Source organism: Sparassis crispa (genome assembly GCF_003851025.1).
Source record: "Sparassis crispa DNA, contig_000005F, whole genome shotgun sequence".
NCBI classification, from domain to species: Eukaryota; Fungi; Basidiomycota; class Agaricomycetes; order Polyporales; family Sparassidaceae; genus Sparassis; species Sparassis crispa.
The window spans coordinates 1681664-1701090 of NW_020939752.1; the positions used below are offsets into that span (position 1 = coordinate 1681664).

Here is a 19427-nt window from a genome sequence, read left to right on the forward strand (position 1 = left end):
GATGAAGCGAGGAACGCGCAGAAGCCGGTGGCTCGGCACGGGTGCAGAAGACGCGTGACATCTCGCGTCGGTCACGATCACCTGCACCTCGAAGTCACCAAGCTCCGAGTCACGCTGGTCTGTGCGCACCAATGTGTCAACGTCGGATTGTGATAGTCTCGCAAGCCAGACGTATATGCTGTGCCGTATCGAGACTAGGATTGTGATAAGTTACCTGCACGCCCAAAAATACGTGTTCCACCTGTCACCCTCGATATCACCAGGTCATGCACGGCCGTTCACCAGCACGACGCAATCTCGACGCCTCCGATGACACTATTTTCGAGTCGCACCCGACACCATTCGCTTTTCGTTTGCTTTTCGGCTTCTTGGACATTGTAGACACTCAGCCTCTCTCACATTGACCATATAACCCATCCTCGCCTTTCCTCGTGTCACCCATCTCGGTTCCTCCCTCTCCCGCTGTCTCTAGCTTCCAGGGTGCTTGCACACATGAGGCGGACCTGGTTGACGCTCACATCGGAATTTTGAGATTTCGACATATGGGCGCGGAAAGGTTGCCTGCGTGCTCGTGTCCCTTCCAGGGCGAGCACACACACAGCGCTGTCCTCATCCAGACTATCGCTGGGCCGCATCGTCTTTTGCGCGATCTCCCATCAGTGTTCGTGCCCTTCCTCCACTTTCCCATCTGAACTTTCAACAGACCCTCGAGCACGAAGCCGGAATTTGTCTTTTGTCTAAACTAACACCAAGATGGGTGCTGAGTTCGCCGCGCAGCTTGTTAATGATGAATCTGGTCCTTTCGTGGATGTCGAGCGGGTAAGCCCGGTGTCTCCAACCGATATTACATCACTGGACTTTGCACGTCTCTAGATGGTGGATATTCTTATGTCCTAGAACATGATACGCTTAAGGAGAACTAGCAGGGGCAAGGTCATCTCCAGACTTGTTTGTTGGATATGACCTCAGCCACGCTCCTGAACTCGCCGATGCGATCCTCGGGAACGAGATATTCGCCCGCTACGACAGTCCCAGAAATACCAACATTTGCGAAAGGACCGGTCTACTGCAACGCGTGCGTGGCTTTCATTGTCGTTGGTGGTCTTTGGTCATGTAATTCCCTGCAGATTCTCAAGCGTCACGAAGATTTGGCAGACATCAAGCGGGTGATTGTGCATGTCAGCATGTTCCACATGGACTTAAGTGTACGCTGTGTCTCTTGGAACTGTGTTGCTGAGGTACTTTACTCATCAGTCGCCCGACTATTGAACGTGCACGGAGGAAATGCTTCATATTAACTTGACAAAATTGTCTTTCAGATAGCTACGAAGTACTCTGACATCCTTGGCCCGATCAAACTTAATAAGACGCTCGACAAATTTAAGTTATTCGAAGGTATGTTTTTTGAACAAATCTTGCGGACGCTAACCTCGACAGACCTTTGTTACTACCTCCATCGCCGGCTTGAGCAAGATCCAGACGCCGCTTCATGTACATCCCCACCGCAACTCGTACTAGTCAGATTCGTGAGGTCGAGCGTATCTGTCGTAAGGGCAACTACTACAACCTGGAGGAGGACAAGAACTTCTTGAAGGAGGCGAAAGTTTCGGACCAGCTTCCGCTCATCATTCCTTTGCGAGTAATCGAGGATAGCTGTAGACTTATTTGCACAGAACGGTCAAACAGGACCGCATGTGAGCCGTAAATGGAAGGAAATAAGTACACGCACTTTGCACACCACCATTCAAACATCAGACAGGTGGTCTGATGCAATAATTTGAACGAATCGTTGTTTCGTTGCTGTCTCTGGTGAACCCGGTAAATGACAGCTTCTTCTCTGCCGCTGCGAAACGCAGAAAGATTATGTCTTGAGTGGACCGGCCCATTCGAAGTTCCGGCGGTATCTGGCGTGCGACCAGGAGCACTGGCCCAAGGAGTAGTGCGCGGGGAAATAGGTCTGACAGTCTATTTGACCGGTAAATTACCCAGGCTCAGTGCAACACCTCTATTTTACCTACGTAAATTACTGTAAATTACACCATCAAATCATGACGTGCAGCTCTCGCTCTTTGCTACCTGTGGAAGTGTCACACTTGATGTGTGAACATGCAGCTATGTCCCGCTTGCTTTTTTGTGTATGGTGCAGAACATCTGGCACATCTGCGTACAACATCCTAAGTGTTTCACACAAGGAAGCATACACTTCTTCCACATATAACAACAGCTGGAGAGCCTACTTAGTCTCATGCATCCTTGATGGATTTCGTGGGACAGTGCGCTTGTTGAAGCAGCTCCCTGAGTTCGGGGTTTTTCCCACTGGGTTTTCCCTTGCCCTCAAATCAACTTTGATGCACTGGGAGCTGTGTAGATGAGTACGCATTGATCGGAGCGATTTCTGTCCTGGATGTGTTGTATCCTAGATTTCTGTAGTGTACTGTGCACGGGTACATAGCAGAGATCTAGGTGCGACAACCCGGCGTTCCTGAATGGGACCAATGCCGGTAATCTACCTACCTACCTACCTACCTACACCTGGGCTACTTGACGCTAATTAGCCGTTAAAGTAGCATAAATTACGGTGTAAAATAGCAAAAGGATGTTCACTGAGGCCACCTAAACATTGCTTTGCACTTTCTAGCGGGGGTTGATGTATCCTTGATGTATCCATGGCTTCTTCTATCTATTGCTGTAAACTGTGATGTCTTCGAGGCATGCCTTCATGCACTTCCCCAATTTGGACAGGTGAGATTTGTCGCCTTATTTATTGTCATCAATTCTCTCTTGTACACCTCGGTTCTGTCTGCTTTCTGACTGTATGTATAGCCCGTTCATACACTCATGGCAGCCCATACAGTGTCAGTCTATTTTACCCTATTTTACCCTGTGTCACAGGCCTGTTTGAAATTTACAGTAAATTGACCGTAATTTACACCTGCTAATTAGCGTATGTAATTTACACCTACCTATTTCCCCGCGCACTACCAAGGAGCGCCTACGATGCCAACAGTTTCCAGGCTCACCTCCGACCGCTCACTAAGAACAGATCTATCATGCTGATGCATACTCAGTACTCAGTGTCGACAGGTCTGTGAAAATATTCTGCCGTTTCAACGTTCAGAGTATCAGCTTGGAAGTTTCGTTTCCGAGATTTGTTTGCAGTTGTTTGATTCAGAAGGCAACAGCTTTGACGCCCATTCTTCTCTCCTTTCTGATCTGGATCGGTCGCAAACGTGTGCAAGTTGACCATAGTCTTCCTATTTTGCTTCAACAGACGAAGGCTGGCCGTCCGATCTGCGTGAGTGGTTATCTTCTACTATACGTATACAGTTAACCACTATCGTACGACTAGCACTGTGGCCTTAGCACTGATGCTGCCAGCAGAAGTGCCCGCTGAGTCGGCAGAAAAGTTGCAGACTCCACAAGCCAGATACATGAAGAGATAGCACGGTCTTGTATCATCGCAAACTAGATATACCCAATGCTGTCCTTGGTGCCACATTTTCAACGACGACGGTTATCTGTTCGTCATTTCTACAGGCGAAGCGATGCATGCGATTTACAGCTCGCCCTCTGGCATTCTATCCAGCTCCTTCCTTCGAATGGGTGGGGAGCGTAACTCTGCTGTGTGTATCTATCATCTGACTAAGACAAAGTTTGAAGAGGTCCCGGAGATGTGCATCACGAGTAAGTTTCCTCTGCGCATCTCTACTTTCAGGCCACTATACCGTACATTGTTCAGATGAGGAATCTTATGGATTGCATGCGCCGGTATTTCGTCTTATTATCTCACTGTGCTGATATGAGCATTCTTTTCAGTTGCGTGATTACGCAAAGAGACAATGCAGTTGTGGCGGGTAGCTCGGCTAAGTTACTGGCATGTGACCGAGCTCGTTCATCGCCACTCACTTTGCCACAACTGGTTCACTATTCATTCCTTTACGTCCACCATCTCGCGGGTCGAACAACACCACCTAATTAAGAGATGGCGACTCCCTCCCCACCCAGTTCCCAGGAATTTCTCCCCGAACCCGTTACGCCTCATCGTTCATCGCGGAACGTAGTCGTAGCGGCCACACCGACCACTCGGGACGAAACTGGCGCTCAGCAATGGGGTTTCGAGTCGAAGCTTGCCAATGACAGATACGAACGATATTCCCAGGAAGCAGAGGAATTTACTGTAGGCCCCATGCCTATAGAGGACTTTCTGAATTTCCTGCCAGAGGCACCCACAAAACGGCCGAGTGCTAGGAACGCATTCAGTGATGTTCCAGAATGCGCAGACAAGGAAAAGGACATCTATACACCTCTGGTATGTTGACTTCATTCCGATAGAATGGCACTACTGAGTGAAGCTCTAGATTGCGGCGCTGAATGCCGAACGGAATGGCCGGAAACGCTGTCCTGGGTTTGTTTTCCTGGATACCTCGTCACGAGGCACCAATCATGGAAAACCTGGGTCGGTGAAGCCTGATGTGGTTTGTTATTCCACGGAGATCGTCGACTCGGTTGAGACTAACAAGACGACTCACGAGCCCATCGGCGATCTTAGTTTCGCGGATTTGTATATCGAGGTGAAGGGACGGCCGGAACAGGATTATTTTACAGATCCACCACCCAACAGCGATCCCGCTGCACACAAGTTCGTGCTGAACATTGCTAGTGAAAGAAAGCTCGATCGGGCCAAGCACGATCTCGGACAGAACATCGCATACGCAGTTGACGCGTTTGCGCGCCAGTTCCGCACGTCGTACTTTTCGGTGTCATTATCCGGGACATTAGCTCGTCTCATCCGGTGGGACCGTGGGGGCATAATGGTATCGGAATCGTTTGATTTGCACAAGAAACCACAGGCACTCTGTGAGTTCTTGTGGCGATATGCGCATGCGTCAGGAGCGGAACGCGGATACGACTGTACCGTCGAACATGCGACCGAAGAGGAGGAAGCATTGTTTGAGAAGTGCATCACGGGCCATGTTCAATTACAGCTGGACCTCGAGGATATAGGCCAACTGGTTGGCAAGGAGAAAAAAGCTGCGGAAAAGAAACTGGCCGCCGGAGTGGAGGAGCATTTTCAGCCCGGCACCGTGGCTGCAGTCACCACGTTCGACGAGAATTCAAACAAGCATCGAGTGCTCGTATCTCGGCCTATAGTTTGGCCTCTCTCCCTGGCCAGTCGTGCTACTCGCGAGTACTGGGCGGTGGCCGCGGATGGAGACTGTGGCAAAGTTGTGTACTTGAAAGATACGTGGCGGTATACTGGGGATGGCCTGCTGAAAGAGGGAGATGTCTTGGCAGACCTGCTAGGCGGTGGAGTACCACACATTCCACAATTGGTCCATCACGGAGACGTTCCGCAGTGCCCCGACTCGAATGACATGGACGTGGATGACGAACGAGGTGAACAGACAGGTTTGTTCTCAAACTTTCATCTCAAATCGTAGTCTGACTCAGTCCTTGCAGGTTTTCAGCGCACTCTGACTCCCAGATTCGAAACAGCAAACTGGGCGTGCAAGAATGGGCAAGCTAAGCTTCGCACATATCCTCAGGTACATTATCGGCTAGTATTAGGCACCGTGGGCTACGGACTGCATAAATTTCGGGGGACAAAGGAGCTCCTTAGTGGGACCTACGATGCATATCAAGGTGTGTCGCCTCGTCTCTTCCGTCGTCCAGTATCCCTTATTTGCTTCTGCGTGAATCAAGCTGTGATAGGTGCCTACTATATGGATGACGAAACAAAGCGCAGGCTTCATCGTGACGTAAGTATGGGCAGTATTATCCTCGCCAAGGATTCGACGGGTCAGATTCGGCAGGGGTACCTCATACATTGGGAACTGTCCTGTCTGGTGAACAATAAAGGCCGGCCTCGCGATTACAGAAGAACGGTGCGTTAACGTGATGCATGTTGATTATCTGAGCACCTACTCAATAGCGTCCTCAGGGCGCCTTTCAATTTATCTCACAACGCACGCTGACACCTGGTGTGGCACATACGATTCAAGATGACATGGAGTCGATGCTCTGGGTCGTACTCTATTGCAGCATCCTATGGCTGGGGCACAATCGGTCGCCACGTAGTGTTCTCCTCACCTTGGAAAGCCTTTTCGACCAGCATTTGTCTGACGAAGATGGCAGCATCAGCGGTGGCGCTGGCAAGCTGGTCAATCAACATGATCAACGGTACACCGACAGAATTCGCTTTTCGAACCCGACAATCCAGAGATGGCTGGATACGGTCATGAAGTTCAATTCATCCTACCTCAATGCCCAGCAGCACAATGTGGAGTCAGCCATGGTTTGGGAGGATCCTAAAGCGTTCGACAAGTTCTGGAAGGATTTCATAGCTAACAACGACTTGGCTGAAGACGATAGGGTTGATCGGCCGCTACCTCCTAATCAAGTGCCTCGTAATGGTCAACCTAACCCCCCGCCACTCCCTGCCACTAGAACAATGACTGCGCTTTTCAGGGATGTCACACTTAAAAGCCTAATCACTCCTGGAATGAAGCGAAAGGCGGAAGGTGACCCCGTCGGCGCTGAGCGGCAAGGTTCGAAACGCGGCTGTGTCTCAGGACCAAGTGGACCTATGACGCGAGCAAAAGGAAGGGCAGAAGCGCAATCCATGCGTACCGAATTGCAAGTTGTGAAGGGCAGTTCTTTTCCTGCATTCCGTGGACCTGTGGCACAAGCTAGAGCAAGCAAAAAGGCTGGCAATTCACGACAGCGACGTGCAGACAAGTAGAGTCAAATCGGTGCAAGAAACAGAGGAGGTTACCACTGATCGTGCTCAAAGTGTACTACGTCGGGAAAACCGTTCCTTCGCCGCAGGAATGTGAGAAAACGACGAAGTAACCTCTAGACGCCGCCTTCTACTGCAATTTTTGTAACTTATCTATGTTGTTACTCCATTTCTGTTCCCTCGTAGTACTGGTGTTGTTATAAGTAACCAATCTATTTGGATTTCCTGGCAATCTGGCATATCAAGCACTTCAGAGTGGATTGCTTAGGTTGCTAGTACGCGCTGAATCCCAGTGAAAACGTTGAATTTTAAGGTCGAGTGGCATCAAATGAGCCTGCGAATCCCACGAGTGAGGTCGAATTAGATCGAATGAGTGGCGGCTATGTCTAACTAGTTTTGATGAGCGTGTTGAACACGATTGTCCGGCACATGCATATGCCAGTGCATCGCGTCCTGTCGTATCCCGTCGTATTGGGCTACAGCCCATTGCCTTCTGTCTTTCCCTAGTAGCTCCTGGGCCCATGCCAGTTCTGCCGCTCCCTTCAAGTTGGCGCCCACAAGTCTTCCCACGTGAACAGTATGCCATCAAGTTCATTTCTCTTAAGTCTTCCTTCTTGCGTCTTGCATGTGCCTCCACCGAGGGATCCTGCGACCTGGCTTCTTATGCCCTCCTAGTCTGTTTTGATGCACACCCTCCTACGTCAACAAGACCTCGACAACTGGCGCGATAACTATGCTGGGTTTGAGGTGAGTGCCTCTACCTGCCACGTAAGACGTACGTCCATAGGTGAGTTTGGCGGGGATAGAAGCTAGCTCGCCGTTTACCAGTGGTGAAGTGCAGGTGGCAGACTGTGAAAGCCCGGCCCCCACTTGCCGGTGCTGCGAGTGCTGCAGGTCTGATGAGTGAATGCGATGTCGAGGAGTGCGGGCGGGAAGCGCTGCGGCAATGCTACGAAGTCCGCGTCGAAATTCCGGCAGTTAAACAGTGCGCCCCACCTTCTTGATTTCACACCTACCACTAGCGCTGATGCACGATCCCACTTGCAGTTGAAGTGTAGCTTGGACGGCGACACACCTACTTCGGCTCATGTGCAGTCTCACGACCTGATTATTTCTGAAGTATGTCACATGGATGTTTGCATGATACCTTGTGCTGATCAGGTCAACTCCAGCAGGTGGACATTTGTGATATGAAGGTTTTGCATCCGCGCTTGTTGGAGCATCTAATTTTCTCGCAGCAAAGGGAACATGTCGGGCGGCACTCCGAGGGTTTTTGCGATGCGTTGTGGACCCCACCAGATTCAGTACGGCATTCCAGGATGTGTACTGGTCTTCAACCGGTATTTCTCGTGCAGCTCGTATTATAGTAATGAATAAATAAATTGTATTTGATCCCGCCGTACAACAGTGTAGTGCACCCATTAAGACCATATTCGATGAGACTCGATGAGATTCGACGGCTCGCAGCAAGGGCTGGGAAAGGCCGTCTAACAACATCGATTGCTATAGAATGTTCGCAGCTTGGTTGACCACATTCGATCACATTCAATCTCAAACGTTTCAGTCTCATTTTTTCTGCTGAGATCGAATGCCATCGATGGACAGCGAATACTCCGCCATCATTCGCTAGGAATCGACCTCAAAATTCGACGTTTTCACTGGGGCTGAATATTGAATGCCCGAGCGCTCTACTGTGGCAACGGCTGTCCACGTGATCGTGGCGCGGTTTAGCAGTCGCCACTTCCAAACAATCACGTACTGTTACAACATACACCACTTCAGCGACCTCCAACAACGTCACCAGCTTCTACGCGTCCCCCATTTCTACCTTTTACCTTGCGGAGAACATCATGGTGGCCACACCCCTATCAAAAAACGACCCGAAGTACAATGTGTGGCAGCAGAAGGATTTCGACCACCACGACATCCGAAGACACTACCGCCAATACGCAAACTCAGCCCAAGGATTCATTCTTGGACCGATGCCTGTCGACGAGTTCCTAGAGTTTCTACCAGAGACGGATATGTCGAACATGCCGCGTCCCGTCAATGCTTTCAACAAGGTGCCGGCAGAGGCGAGAACGGAACAGCAGATCTATAAACCGTTGGTGGGTCGGTTTCGTTTTGTGTACTGGAGTTTCAAATGCTGATGAAGTCACAGATTGCGGCAATTAATGGCACCAGAACGAGGAGCCGAAAATCTCAGCGTCGCTGTCCTGGATTCACGTTCAAAGACACGGCCACGTCTGGTGCAGAGCTTGGGGATATAGGCTCGATGAATGCCCACGTCTCTTGTTATTCACAGGACATTAACGACTCTCACTTGACCTCGGCTGGCCCTCTTGGCTGCGCTGACTTGTACATCGACGTACAGCGACACCCCGGCTTGGACCCATTTACAGATCCAGGTCCTGAGGATGACCGTTCCGAACACGCCTTTTTTCAGACCCCCGGTGACCACCGTGCTCGTAAGGAGGCCGAAGAAGCATTCGGCAGGAATGTTGCATGCGCCACCGAAGCGTGTTCCCGTCAACACCGCGCTTTCTATTTCTCGATTTCACTGGCTGGATCTCGTGCTCGATTCCTAAGGTGGGATCGATGCGGGGTCATCGCCTCCGAATCTTTCGACATCCGCGTCCAACCGGAGCATCTCTGCGAGTTTCTCTGGCGGTACGCCCACGCTTCGAGTTCGCAGCGCGGGTATGACGTTTCCGTCGAGGCTGCGACCCGAGAGGAGGAAGAACTCTTCAGAGATTGCATCGAACGTCACGTCAAATTCCAGCTGGATCCCGACGATGAAGAGTTGGTCGTCGCCATGGAGGAGCACTACCAGCCAGGTGCCGTAGTGGCGATCAATGTCGTTGACGAGGGTTCCCCCGACTGTGTGGCACATCGATTACTTGTATCCCGTCCGGTGGTTTCGCCTGTGTCGTGGACGGGTAAGGGAACAAGGGGATTCTGGGCTGTCACCGCCGGTAGTCCGAGAGGGGAAGTAGTGTTCCTGAAGGACACATGGCGACATAATGTCGAACATATGAAGGAGGGCAACATCCTGGCGGACCTCCATTCTGCTGGTGTGCCGAATATACCCCGATTAGTTCATCATGGTGATGTCTGGGACCAGCTGCCGGTTTCAAGCGGAAGGGGCGACGGTGAGAGCGATCTCACATACACGCGCGACGAAACGACAGGTTTGCTTTCAGGCTTATTATCTCGACTGGATCGACTGACAAGTATGGCATAGTTTTGCAGAATACACAGACGGACCGATTTAGACACGCTACTTGGGTGTGTACAGGTGGAGAAAATCACAAATTGCCGCCTCCCCTCGTACACTATCGACTTGTCTTGGGGACGGTTGGATATCCATTGCAGCGATTCAGAGGGACGAAAGAGCTCCTGCATGCTACATACGATGCGTATGAAGGTGCGCAACGCTATGTCTTCAGTGCAGAATTTTGCTCATTCTCTTGCACACGTTGAAAGCCATGGTGGCCGCCTTTCACGCAGAGCCGGGAAAAAGAAGGCTACACCGTGACATAAGTGTAGGTAACATTATCCTTTCTAAGGATCCCCACTCGGGCGAGAACATCCGGCGCGGTTATCTGATCGATTGGGAATCTTCCTGTTTGATAACGGAAGGAGAGGCTTGCGACGGTTTAAAGACGGTGAGATTTATTTCGACATGTTTCAATCATGCGGAGACTCATTCATGATAGGGCACCGTTCAATTCATGTCGCAGCGCCTTCTAAGTTCAAGTTCCGAGTCCGTCTCTCATACGTTCCAAGACGATATGGAATCCATGCTTTGGGTGGTACTATATTCCAGCCTTCTATGGTTAGGGCACGATAAATCACGAGACGCTCTTGTTGCCATCCTCTTCCAACTCTTTGATCGCACCTGGATCGATTCGGATGGTATTCTCAACGGTGGCGATGCCAAATTCAGCAATCAATTTAGTCAGGAGTTCACTCGCAGGATTCACTTTTCGAACCCGGTGTTTCGGGAATGGCTGGATGCCGTCATCAAATTCAATTCATCGCATGTTTTGCAACGTCCGCAGGACATGGAATCAGCCATGGTATGGGAAAATCCTGAAATGTTTGGGAAATTCTGGAAGGATTTCCTTAGTACTCACGAGCTATCCAACGATGATCGGTTTCCACGCAAGCTATATCCCCGCGGCACCACCTGGCGCCGGTCGTCGTCCTCCACGCTCTCGTCGACCTCATCGACCTCCGGGACCGCGCATCCTGTACCTGTGGTATTGCCTTCACGAAAGAGAAAGGCGGCCGACGCCATCGTTGCAGATTTGGACAGGACGACCAACTCCCGAGTGCCTGCAGTGCCTCGTGGAAATTACACAGGACCTATCACACGCTCGATGGCGAAGCGGAGACAGGTCGAAGGCCAAGGACAGGGCGTTGTAGCGGGTGGCTCGGATCTGCCGATACAGCCTCAATGGAGCCCTCGACGTTTGAGGCCTCGTCCAGCGAAGGTCGATAATACGAGCCTTGCGCGACAGGGTCGCAAAGTTGGCCAGTCGAAGAAATGAATATTTGCGTACGACAAGGTTGTTTTCCGCGCCTCTGGGTCGCGGTACTTTCTCGTGCTCTCTATGTTGCATCAGAGGACTGTGCTCTTCTATCTACGAGTCCCTGGCAATCTGTAGATGATATATATTCAGTAACTTAAATTCTCATTCCCGATCATTCATTGCCTCGTCTTCTGTTCCTTTCCGTTTCGACGCGGGAGTGTGGCCGTGGTTGGTACTCATCATCCTGAATTGATTCTACTCCAGTATTGTATCCTATCCTTACATAGTTAGTTCTGCATAAAATGTATTTTTTTGATTACTGCATAACGTACTTATCAATGTTGTTTGCCTTGGCTGGATTCTGAGGCCCAGCTTTGTTTGTGGTCGGCGCCCGTCATCTGTGACTTGAATGAGCGCTTCAACTTCCCCATGGAACCGACTTCAGCAACCTTCAAGTATTCCCTCTTGATTTTCAGATCTCGGTTTCACCACTTCCCATTCCGGATAGAAAATGGTAGCTACACCCCTCGTTAAGAGTGACCCTCCGCCAATGCTTTCAACATGTGCCGGGTCAAGTCTATTAATAGTGGTAGCGTCACGTTGGCACGTGCTCGTGATTAACGCGAGATGAGTCACGCTGATGCGGCTGGGTAGCCGTTGCATTTCGGAAGACCAACCCACCCTGCGTGCTAGAATACGGGTGAGTACATATTGCATTCCTATATATTAGCCATAATATTTCTATGGTCATTGATGGGCACTCGTTCTCCTCTTTGATCGGTTCCAACTGGACCTTCGCAGATCCCACTTCGGGTGTCCCATCGTCATCGTGTGCATCCCCTGCGCCGTCCTCGACAATGCCTTGCCAATGTTTACTCCACGATCTTCCTCCGAGTTCAACGCTCTAACTACTTACTGGTGACCTCCCTCCCATTCGCATTGTATTCTGCCTCCAACTTGTACAACCTGCTGGTCGACTCGATTTTCTATCGGGCTCGCAGCATTATCGTGTGATTGGTTGGCGTGCCGTAGGGCAGAAGGAAGGATACTGACCATGGATGCGAGTATCGGATCTGCCGGGTGCGTCGTTCGATATCAAACGATAGACAAAGGTGAGTCATTAGGTTGCCAAGTTGAGCGGTTGGTCAACTTATCGCCTTCGCTGGCAGTCTGTCCGCAAGTTTTTCAGACCATCCATCGATCTGCATTCTGCTGGAATGCGTGCAAACAATGCAGTATGCCTACATAGGGCCAAAGATCTTACCTGTGCAACTGACAAAGTCTCAGTCGCCTGCAGGTACAGAAAGACCGGTAAGAATCTGCCACATGGATCGATACTTGAAGTAGTCTTGGGAGAAACACAATGAGGCCCGTACTTTGTTGCTGAGAACCTCAACATAGAAAACTAAGATGAAGATGCACTGTGTACTAACATCCTCGTCTCGCGGCTTCCTCGCAGCAGGCTTTCGACTCATTGCAGAAACAGAGATGTCCGCTTTGATCAAGATATATGGAGCCGTCAAGCAGGTATCTGCAAAGACTGACGAGGTTGACTTCATTGTGGTTGAACCTGGTGGAATCCCGATTGGTGAGAATGATCAATTTGAGCGACGAGCAACGTGTGTCTTCACCATATGGAGATCAGCACTGAGCAACAATTACAAAGCATCGTCGAGCCAGGAGCCTGGAGATGATGACAGGGCTGAGGATGATGGTAGCCTACTTTTCAATGCCAAGAAACTGAAATCTACTAACGCCGACTTACCTGCTCCCACTCTGAAATTCAGGGAAAAAGTATTTATTTCGACTCTGGCGTGCTTCATAGGTACTACACTGCGAGACCTCTGGTCGACCAGCAATGAGAAGATCGCTCGAGTGTCGCGATGCATCTGAGATGTCACTTACATGGAACTGAAGATTGTCTACAGGGTCACCCGCGATGATATTGACTGTGAGCTACAGAATTCCGAGCCAGTTGCCTCGAACGCCCACAGGCAAAGAAGCCCTGCCGTCCTCGTCCACCGCTTGAGCATCGGCTACGTGGGTTTGCCCTTCTGACTGCCGCCCTCGTGACCGCTGCTGGAAGAAAGCGAAAGGCCGTACGCCATCCGGTCGGTGCGAGCATGCTGGAGAAGAAGTGCAGGACTGTGCTGCTGCCGCTCGTTTACATGGCCGTGGTTCGGGGTAGGATGGGCTTACCGGTCGGATGTCCTTCGACTGAGATCTGGGATCCACATCTCAGCGAATTTACCCATAGAAAAGTGTCCAATGAAGTCATCTGTGCTATGTGTACAAGTGCACAGACGAAAATCAGGGCCTGAACAGCATCACAAAACCAGGTTCGAGTTCGACGATGGTACAGAGCAGACGTAGATGCAAAACCGAAGACTGAAGTAGCAAGACGGACTACCGACATGCGTGCACCTCACGTGCACTGCGTGCCCTTCCTCTTCGTCAACAAGAACCTAGCCAGGAAGATCACCGCAGAGCCTGCCAGGACGATGACCTACGCGAAATCAGACCGGAATGTCCTCAGGGCACGCACACGAAATCGCCGTATTTACCCCGCTGAATATGATAAACTTGTACCAAGAGGTACCGGCTCCCACTAACGCGCCATCGATCGGCGTCCCGGTCAACATGGCAAACACAGTGATAAAATATGCCATACCGAGTCGGACGCTGCAGCAACAAATTTACCGCCGGTCTCGCCGTTCCACGATGAGACGTGCACAAAAAGGACACGCACACCATTTCACTCATGTCCCTTGTCAGAGTGGCGATGGTGGGCGCAAACAGAGCGCCACCTGCAGGAATAGTCACCAGACTCACTCGAGTACCGGCGTGAAGTGATAAAAAAATCACCACTCACAAGCTGCAGAGAAGAACCCGTGAAGGATGGCTCAGCGAACACGATGACGGTACCGACGGACGTCGCGCTGAACATGACGAACATGAGTGCGCTGCTGAAGAAGGTGATTGGAACGAGTACGTTGAACTGGCCGACGTAGTCTGCAGCCACGTTCGGAATGATCCGTCCAAAAATTGACCCATTCAGGATAGAGATCTGAGTGGACGACCAACGGCTCTGAGATCCTAACGCAGTGATTTTTCAAAGGTGGCACGTACAGAATAGAAGCCTAACGTGCTTGAGAGCCCCTGCTCGTTGATCCATAGCTGTATATATAAATCTGGTCGGAGAATGGGCAGTGCACCACACTGTGTTAAAGGAGACTCACAGGGGAAGAACACGCCCCATAGGACCAGGAAATTACGGTGCTGGTCGCCGAGCCAACGACGAGAAGGCGCCCGAAGTAGAATCGCTCACCCGAACACAGGTAGCACATGTGCGACGTCAGTGAATATCATCAGAAACTCCGGTTTGGGGGAAAGTCCGCTAGCTTTGGCGGTTGGGAGACAGGTGGTCATAACGCAGTTAGCAATGATCAAGAGACCGGGTGTAGGAAACGCAGCAGCACGCACGCCCCATGCGAATCCCACAGCAATATGAAAGAGCTGGTTCAGCATGATTGGGTAGATAATGCCACCAAATCCAGAACCTGAGGATGACAAGTGGGCTTCGATAGCTACAGAATATGAAACGAAGAGACATCATGCGCACCCGTCGCCACGATTCCCATAGCGAGCGAATGCCGTCTCTTCCAGCGGTGAGCCTGTATAGAGAAAGCAGAGGAGTAGCCCACTGCCGAGGCCCATGCCGACACCCTGAGCGAGGATGAGTAACATTTGAGAAAATCGGCCAAGGAGAGCATGAAGATGCTGTAGGAGATCAGTGTTTGAAGTGAGCGAGGAAGATGGTGGGTGCTAACGAGAAGACATAGAATACAGTGCCGAAGACGGTGGTGGCATGAAAGTACCCCGAATCAAAGAGCTTGCCCGCCGGAAGGCCGACCGAGAACAGCAGGAAAAGCTGACAGAGAAGATACTGAGAGGTGAGTGGCACATGCAGGGAACCAATCCAACTGACGTTGGACGAAGTTGGGGCGCCGGCGAATGTGAAGTAGAAACGAACGGCATAATATGCCATATAGAGGACGCGCCCTCCGAGGACAGAGAGCCATGCTCGAAAACCGCCGTCGGATATGGAGATGAATCCGTGCTGTGGGGTGGAGGGTCTATAGACTGAACAATTTGCTGGGAGGGTTTGAACTCTTGGATTGCGGAATCCGTGTCGTCGGGAATGACGGCAGTGCGCCGAAGGAGATATTAAGCCTGAGAGGTGTCGAACGCAGCCGCGCGGCTGGGGGTCATCATGCCAGCTGGCGCCAGGCGGTGAAAAGCAGAGGCTCAAGGCCCGGTGGGCGCCACCAGGCCAGGATGGCCCCTGCCTTCTAGAGAAAGGTGGAATTTGTCAAACCGGAGGTCCGAGCAATGATGGAATTCACTTACCTTGCCATGATCCAGAAGAGAGTGTTGACTGCATCCGCGAATTATGAGTCCCCTCCCTCACTCATAGGGATCATTTTGTAGTCTGCCTACGGGAGACTATCCGCCAATTCAGCGTCGGGCACTCAACATTCGCGTTAACGCTCATCGCGATTGGCTAGCACCGATCGATCCTTGCCGGACCGGTGCCACCGTGCCACATATACATTTTGTGTCGTATTCTCGGAATTTCACTAATCATTCCCAATTTTGAGATGCTCCAGCTAGGTGCAACAACTCGGTGTTCCTGAAATTTGAAGGCCAATAATATACAGGTAAACTGCCAGACAACTGATACTCCACCACATTACAACCACCCGTATACATATCCGTGCGTACCCGGTTCGACTCGTCAGACGAGGGACTGCGGCTTCTGATACGTCTCGCCTAGCTCGATGGAGGATCGGACGACCTTGAGTTGCGCGACAGAGTTCCTCTCGTCGACGACACCTCCGGTGTTGTCACTGATATTCGTGGTATGCTGGAAGATTTCGATGGGCTTCTATGAGGGCGTGAGCACCATACACTACACTCCCGAATCCGAAGTGAAGAATGGTACCATCGTTTTATGGTCCGTCTGCGTGCCTTGGCGTCTCGAAGGCCCTAGCTCGATAGAATTGGAGTTATATTCCTGGGCAGAGTGCTCTCCACGGCTCCTAAGCTTCCTTGCGTTCAATCTGAAAATAGCGAATGAGTTTGCCTGCTCAGACAAGGTAGGGAGTCACACACGTTGCCATGAAGGAATTGGCATACACTGCGAATGCCATTAATTCATGAAAGCGATTTATCATGCAAGGGCAGACGCACGCTTGCTCTGGACCTCCACCAGACCAGCGAATAGGAGACTGTTCTTGAGAAAGACGAACTAGATACTGTGTGAGCACGTTCCGTGGATGATACAACCTGGATTCTCACAGTAAGCACAATGGAGAAAGATACTGCCCTAGAAGCGAAAGAAAGGTCAGAATTTTTGAAGGCCCCAACACGTGCAGGAAATAGGCAGTCACACGGTGAGTGCACCCGTGCTGACGAGGTATGTAATCAAGGATCGAATAATGTGGTCCGTTCTGGGAGCCATTGAGCAATTCTCTCCGACAATCTAATAAGGGGAACATACCGTTCAAAGCCTGTCCTACTGTGCCATAGGTAGTATATCGATCCCACTGCTATAATGAGATCAACAAAGGCAGCAAGGCTGATGCCACACGTGAGAGTGAACTACGGAAGAAATACAAGGTTATACCAACCACCGTAAGCATCAAACGATCAGATTCGGGTTGAACTACGCACAAGAGGCCCGACATTGCTCCGAAATTCGCTCCAGGTTGGAAGACGGTACCTTAAGATCAAATATTACTCCTCTAGGTGACAATGACGGCAATGGAAAGGAGGGGACGGACAAGAGAGAAGCAGTAGCTTGTATCGTTAATTGGTAAGAATCAGAATACTCCACGGAAACGGGTCAAATTTACCAAGTCCGAATGCTACAAACATTGGCTCAATAGCTTGATCCTGGCTAAATGACGCATGACGCACCAACACGAACAAACAGCAGGACAGCCTGTGAATAATAGTTAAGAAATAATTCGGCGCACAGATATAGAAGCGCACCGGGATAGCAGTAATCAACTTAGATCGTCGGCTCACTGTCATCTTAGTGTCAATGAAAGGGAGACGACGGTCTCATGAAATGCGGCTCTTACAGATCCAGATACGGTGAATGAAGAACCTGGTCGAGTCAGATCAGTAGGAGTATTTCAGCGGGAGAAGGCAACGCACGTCTGTACCATAGCCGCTATAAGTACCTGCACCAATGAGGTCTCAATTTAGAACCTAGTGTCGAGAACGATGACAAACATACCGCTAACATGACTGTAACCTGTACATGTGTGAATCAGACGTGGATCGACAGAGGATCCACCACACTTACTCCAGCACTCCTAGAGTGTCGCGGCTACAAGTGAGTGATAGAGGGATGCATTTAAAATTATTAGGACTTACCATATAATATGCGCGACAGCGGGCACGTCTCCAAAGTCGACAATCGTGTACTGAGTAATCATCTTCACACACATACAAGTGTGGACAGTTTCCAGCACCCTGGCATAATTGAAATTCATCATGCCAACACCACTCTAATCAGCAGAAAACCTATCTCACCAAACAAGTAAAACTGTACTACGAATCCACACAGAGTCATTTGCGAAGTTCATCCAATAGAAGTACACTTGTGCAGTTGCGATCCCATATAGACTGAGGGGAATCTCAGCGTTAGTTCGCACCAGCCGGAAAGCCGTTACTTACAAGATAGCGACAAACACCTCCACTAGAAGGCCTTCTAGCAACTCTTCTATAATCGTGGCCATGCCGGATGCTGGAACGATGAGGGCAGTAATGGTGGAGTTGGTTGCGATGACCATAATTCGGGCTTGTCGAATTTAAGGCCAGAACTGCTGATCTGTCCATCATGATAGACCTGTCCAAAAGTTAAGCTGTGTGAATCATCGTGGCGCTGCTCTTACCCAAACAAGTATGGTGATCTCGCACAACAACTATTGTCAAGTACCACCTACCGAACAACTTAAAGCAGGAGAAATCGTACTACTGAGGATACAGAGACGTATTGATTTCGCGGTTACCAGGCACCTTCAGACTGCAGAACTGCGGTATCGCAAGAAGTGACGGTGAGACAATCAGCAACTATACAGTAGGTTCTACCCTTGTGATTCGCAAGAGTCAGAAGCGGAGGTGCTGTTCTAGGCCCCTATCGCGAAGCCTGTTTGACGCCGGTCTGGCACATTGCAATACTGGTATTGCAAACATGTGGACGAAGAAGAAGCATAACAGAGACAAAGTTGTGTACCTGAACTCGTACCCTGAGAGCGTTCCCAGACCATGATCCATTCTTTTTAGATGTTTTTAACACAGGATATTAATTGAACGGGCACGAACCTTAGCATCAGATGTTCGAGATATGACAATCGTGACGATCCTTCATGGTTTTTTCTTGATGATCCTAAGAAGGCCCATCAACGGCGTGGGAGTCACCAAGCTGTTGCTTACCAACGCACTGTCACGCTCACTGCTTGCCGCTCAGAATCAGAGCTTTAGACTGACACCAATCTTTTAAGGGTCTGCACATTATCCGAAATCCAAGATAATGACCATTGGGAAAGGGACGCTCGGCACTGGCTGGAGTATCTCGGCACTGGGTGGTATCGCATCTATCCTTAAAATTATCATGGAATCGGTCCAATAAATCGAACCTGCACGTTTCACAAGGACTCTAAATATCCTGAGTTAGAATACTCTCGCGAAGCCAAGAGTGGCTTCGGGATTCTAAGATGATCCAGATATGAGCAAAACGGAAGAGCAGCGTGGGCTACTAGACTCACCAGTTCTAACTACGAATCAGAGCAAGAAGGGTTCTGACCGGGGTTCGGCCATCGCAAATAACATGTCAAAGGAGGTTTGATACATTCGTGGTAACTACCTGCTCTTCCATTTATAGGATACCAGCATGGTGGTTCCAAACCTTATATCGAGGTTCTGAAAGCGCTGCGGTCTCCCGCTGCCTTCTTCTGAGTCATATGCTGAGCAGCTGGTCACCAACGTACATTAATTCGGAAACAGGTCGACGTGAACGATCCCATCGCACGTCGGATGAAAGCGGTCTGTGATGGTCATTGAAATACGACGGCGTG

At 50.4% G+C, this 19427-nt stretch overlaps 6 protein-coding genes across 6 annotated transcripts; 4 read left to right on the forward strand and 2 right to left on the reverse strand.

Annotated features, from left to right (window-relative positions):
• Positions 1-1489: 1489 nt before the first annotated feature.
• Positions 1490-1705, forward strand: SCP_0605640 (hypothetical protein; the record flags this gene model as incomplete). Its single annotated transcript, XM_027759697.1, has 1 exon — positions 1490-1705. The coding sequence occupies one exon, from the start codon at positions 1490-1492 to the stop codon at positions 1703-1705; it is 216 nt and encodes a 71-aa protein (XP_027615498.1).
• Positions 1706-3982: 2277 nt separating this feature from the next.
• On the forward strand, positions 3983-6742 carry SCP_0605650 (predicted protein; the record flags this gene model as incomplete). Its single annotated transcript, XM_027759698.1, has 5 exons — positions 3983-4309; positions 4359-5409; positions 5461-5643; positions 5704-5885; positions 5942-6742. 5 exons carry the CDS (start codon positions 3983-3985, stop codon positions 6740-6742), a joined length of 2544 nt encoding a protein of 847 aa, XP_027615499.1.
• A 681-nt stretch (positions 6743-7423) lies between these two features.
• SCP_0605660 (hypothetical protein) lies at positions 7424-7790 on the forward strand (the record flags this gene model as incomplete). The annotated part of the gene is made up of 3 exons (XM_027759699.1): positions 7424-7486; positions 7588-7724; positions 7787-7790. The coding sequence occupies 3 exons, from the start codon at positions 7424-7426 to the stop codon at positions 7788-7790; spliced, it is 204 nt and encodes a 67-aa protein (XP_027615500.1).
• A 799-nt stretch (positions 7791-8589) lies between these two features.
• SCP_0605670 (hypothetical protein) lies at positions 8590-11295 on the forward strand (the record flags this gene model as incomplete). Its single annotated transcript, XM_027759700.1, has 5 exons — positions 8590-8847; positions 8901-9930; positions 9984-10166; positions 10226-10407; positions 10459-11295. The coding sequence occupies 5 exons, from the start codon at positions 8590-8592 to the stop codon at positions 11293-11295; spliced, it is 2490 nt and encodes an 829-aa protein (XP_027615501.1).
• Positions 11296-14180: 2885 nt separating this feature from the next.
• SCP_0605680 (Aspyridones efflux protein) lies at positions 14181-15695 on the reverse strand (the record flags this gene model as incomplete). The annotated part of the gene is made up of 9 exons (XM_027759701.1): positions 14181-14216; positions 14270-14344; positions 14407-14468; positions 14517-14556; positions 14614-14837; positions 14900-15057; positions 15108-15208; positions 15266-15629; positions 15688-15695. The coding sequence occupies 9 exons, from the start codon at positions 15693-15695 to the stop codon at positions 14181-14183; spliced, it is 1068 nt and encodes a 355-aa protein (XP_027615502.1).
• A 380-nt stretch (positions 15696-16075) lies between these two features.
• On the reverse strand, positions 16076-18143 carry SCP_0605690 (hypothetical protein; the record flags this gene model as incomplete). The annotated part of the gene is made up of 19 exons (XM_027759702.1): positions 16076-16225; positions 16283-16400; positions 16453-16477; positions 16531-16588; positions 16639-16666; positions 16731-16790; positions 16841-16941; positions 17014-17062; positions 17124-17139; positions 17196-17207; positions 17260-17284; positions 17335-17369; positions 17427-17452; positions 17503-17528; positions 17585-17602; positions 17654-17663; positions 17725-17823; positions 17884-17976; positions 18028-18143. 19 exons carry the CDS (start codon positions 18141-18143, stop codon positions 16076-16078), a joined length of 1065 nt encoding a protein of 354 aa, XP_027615503.1.
• Positions 18144-19427: the final 1284 nt, after the last annotated feature.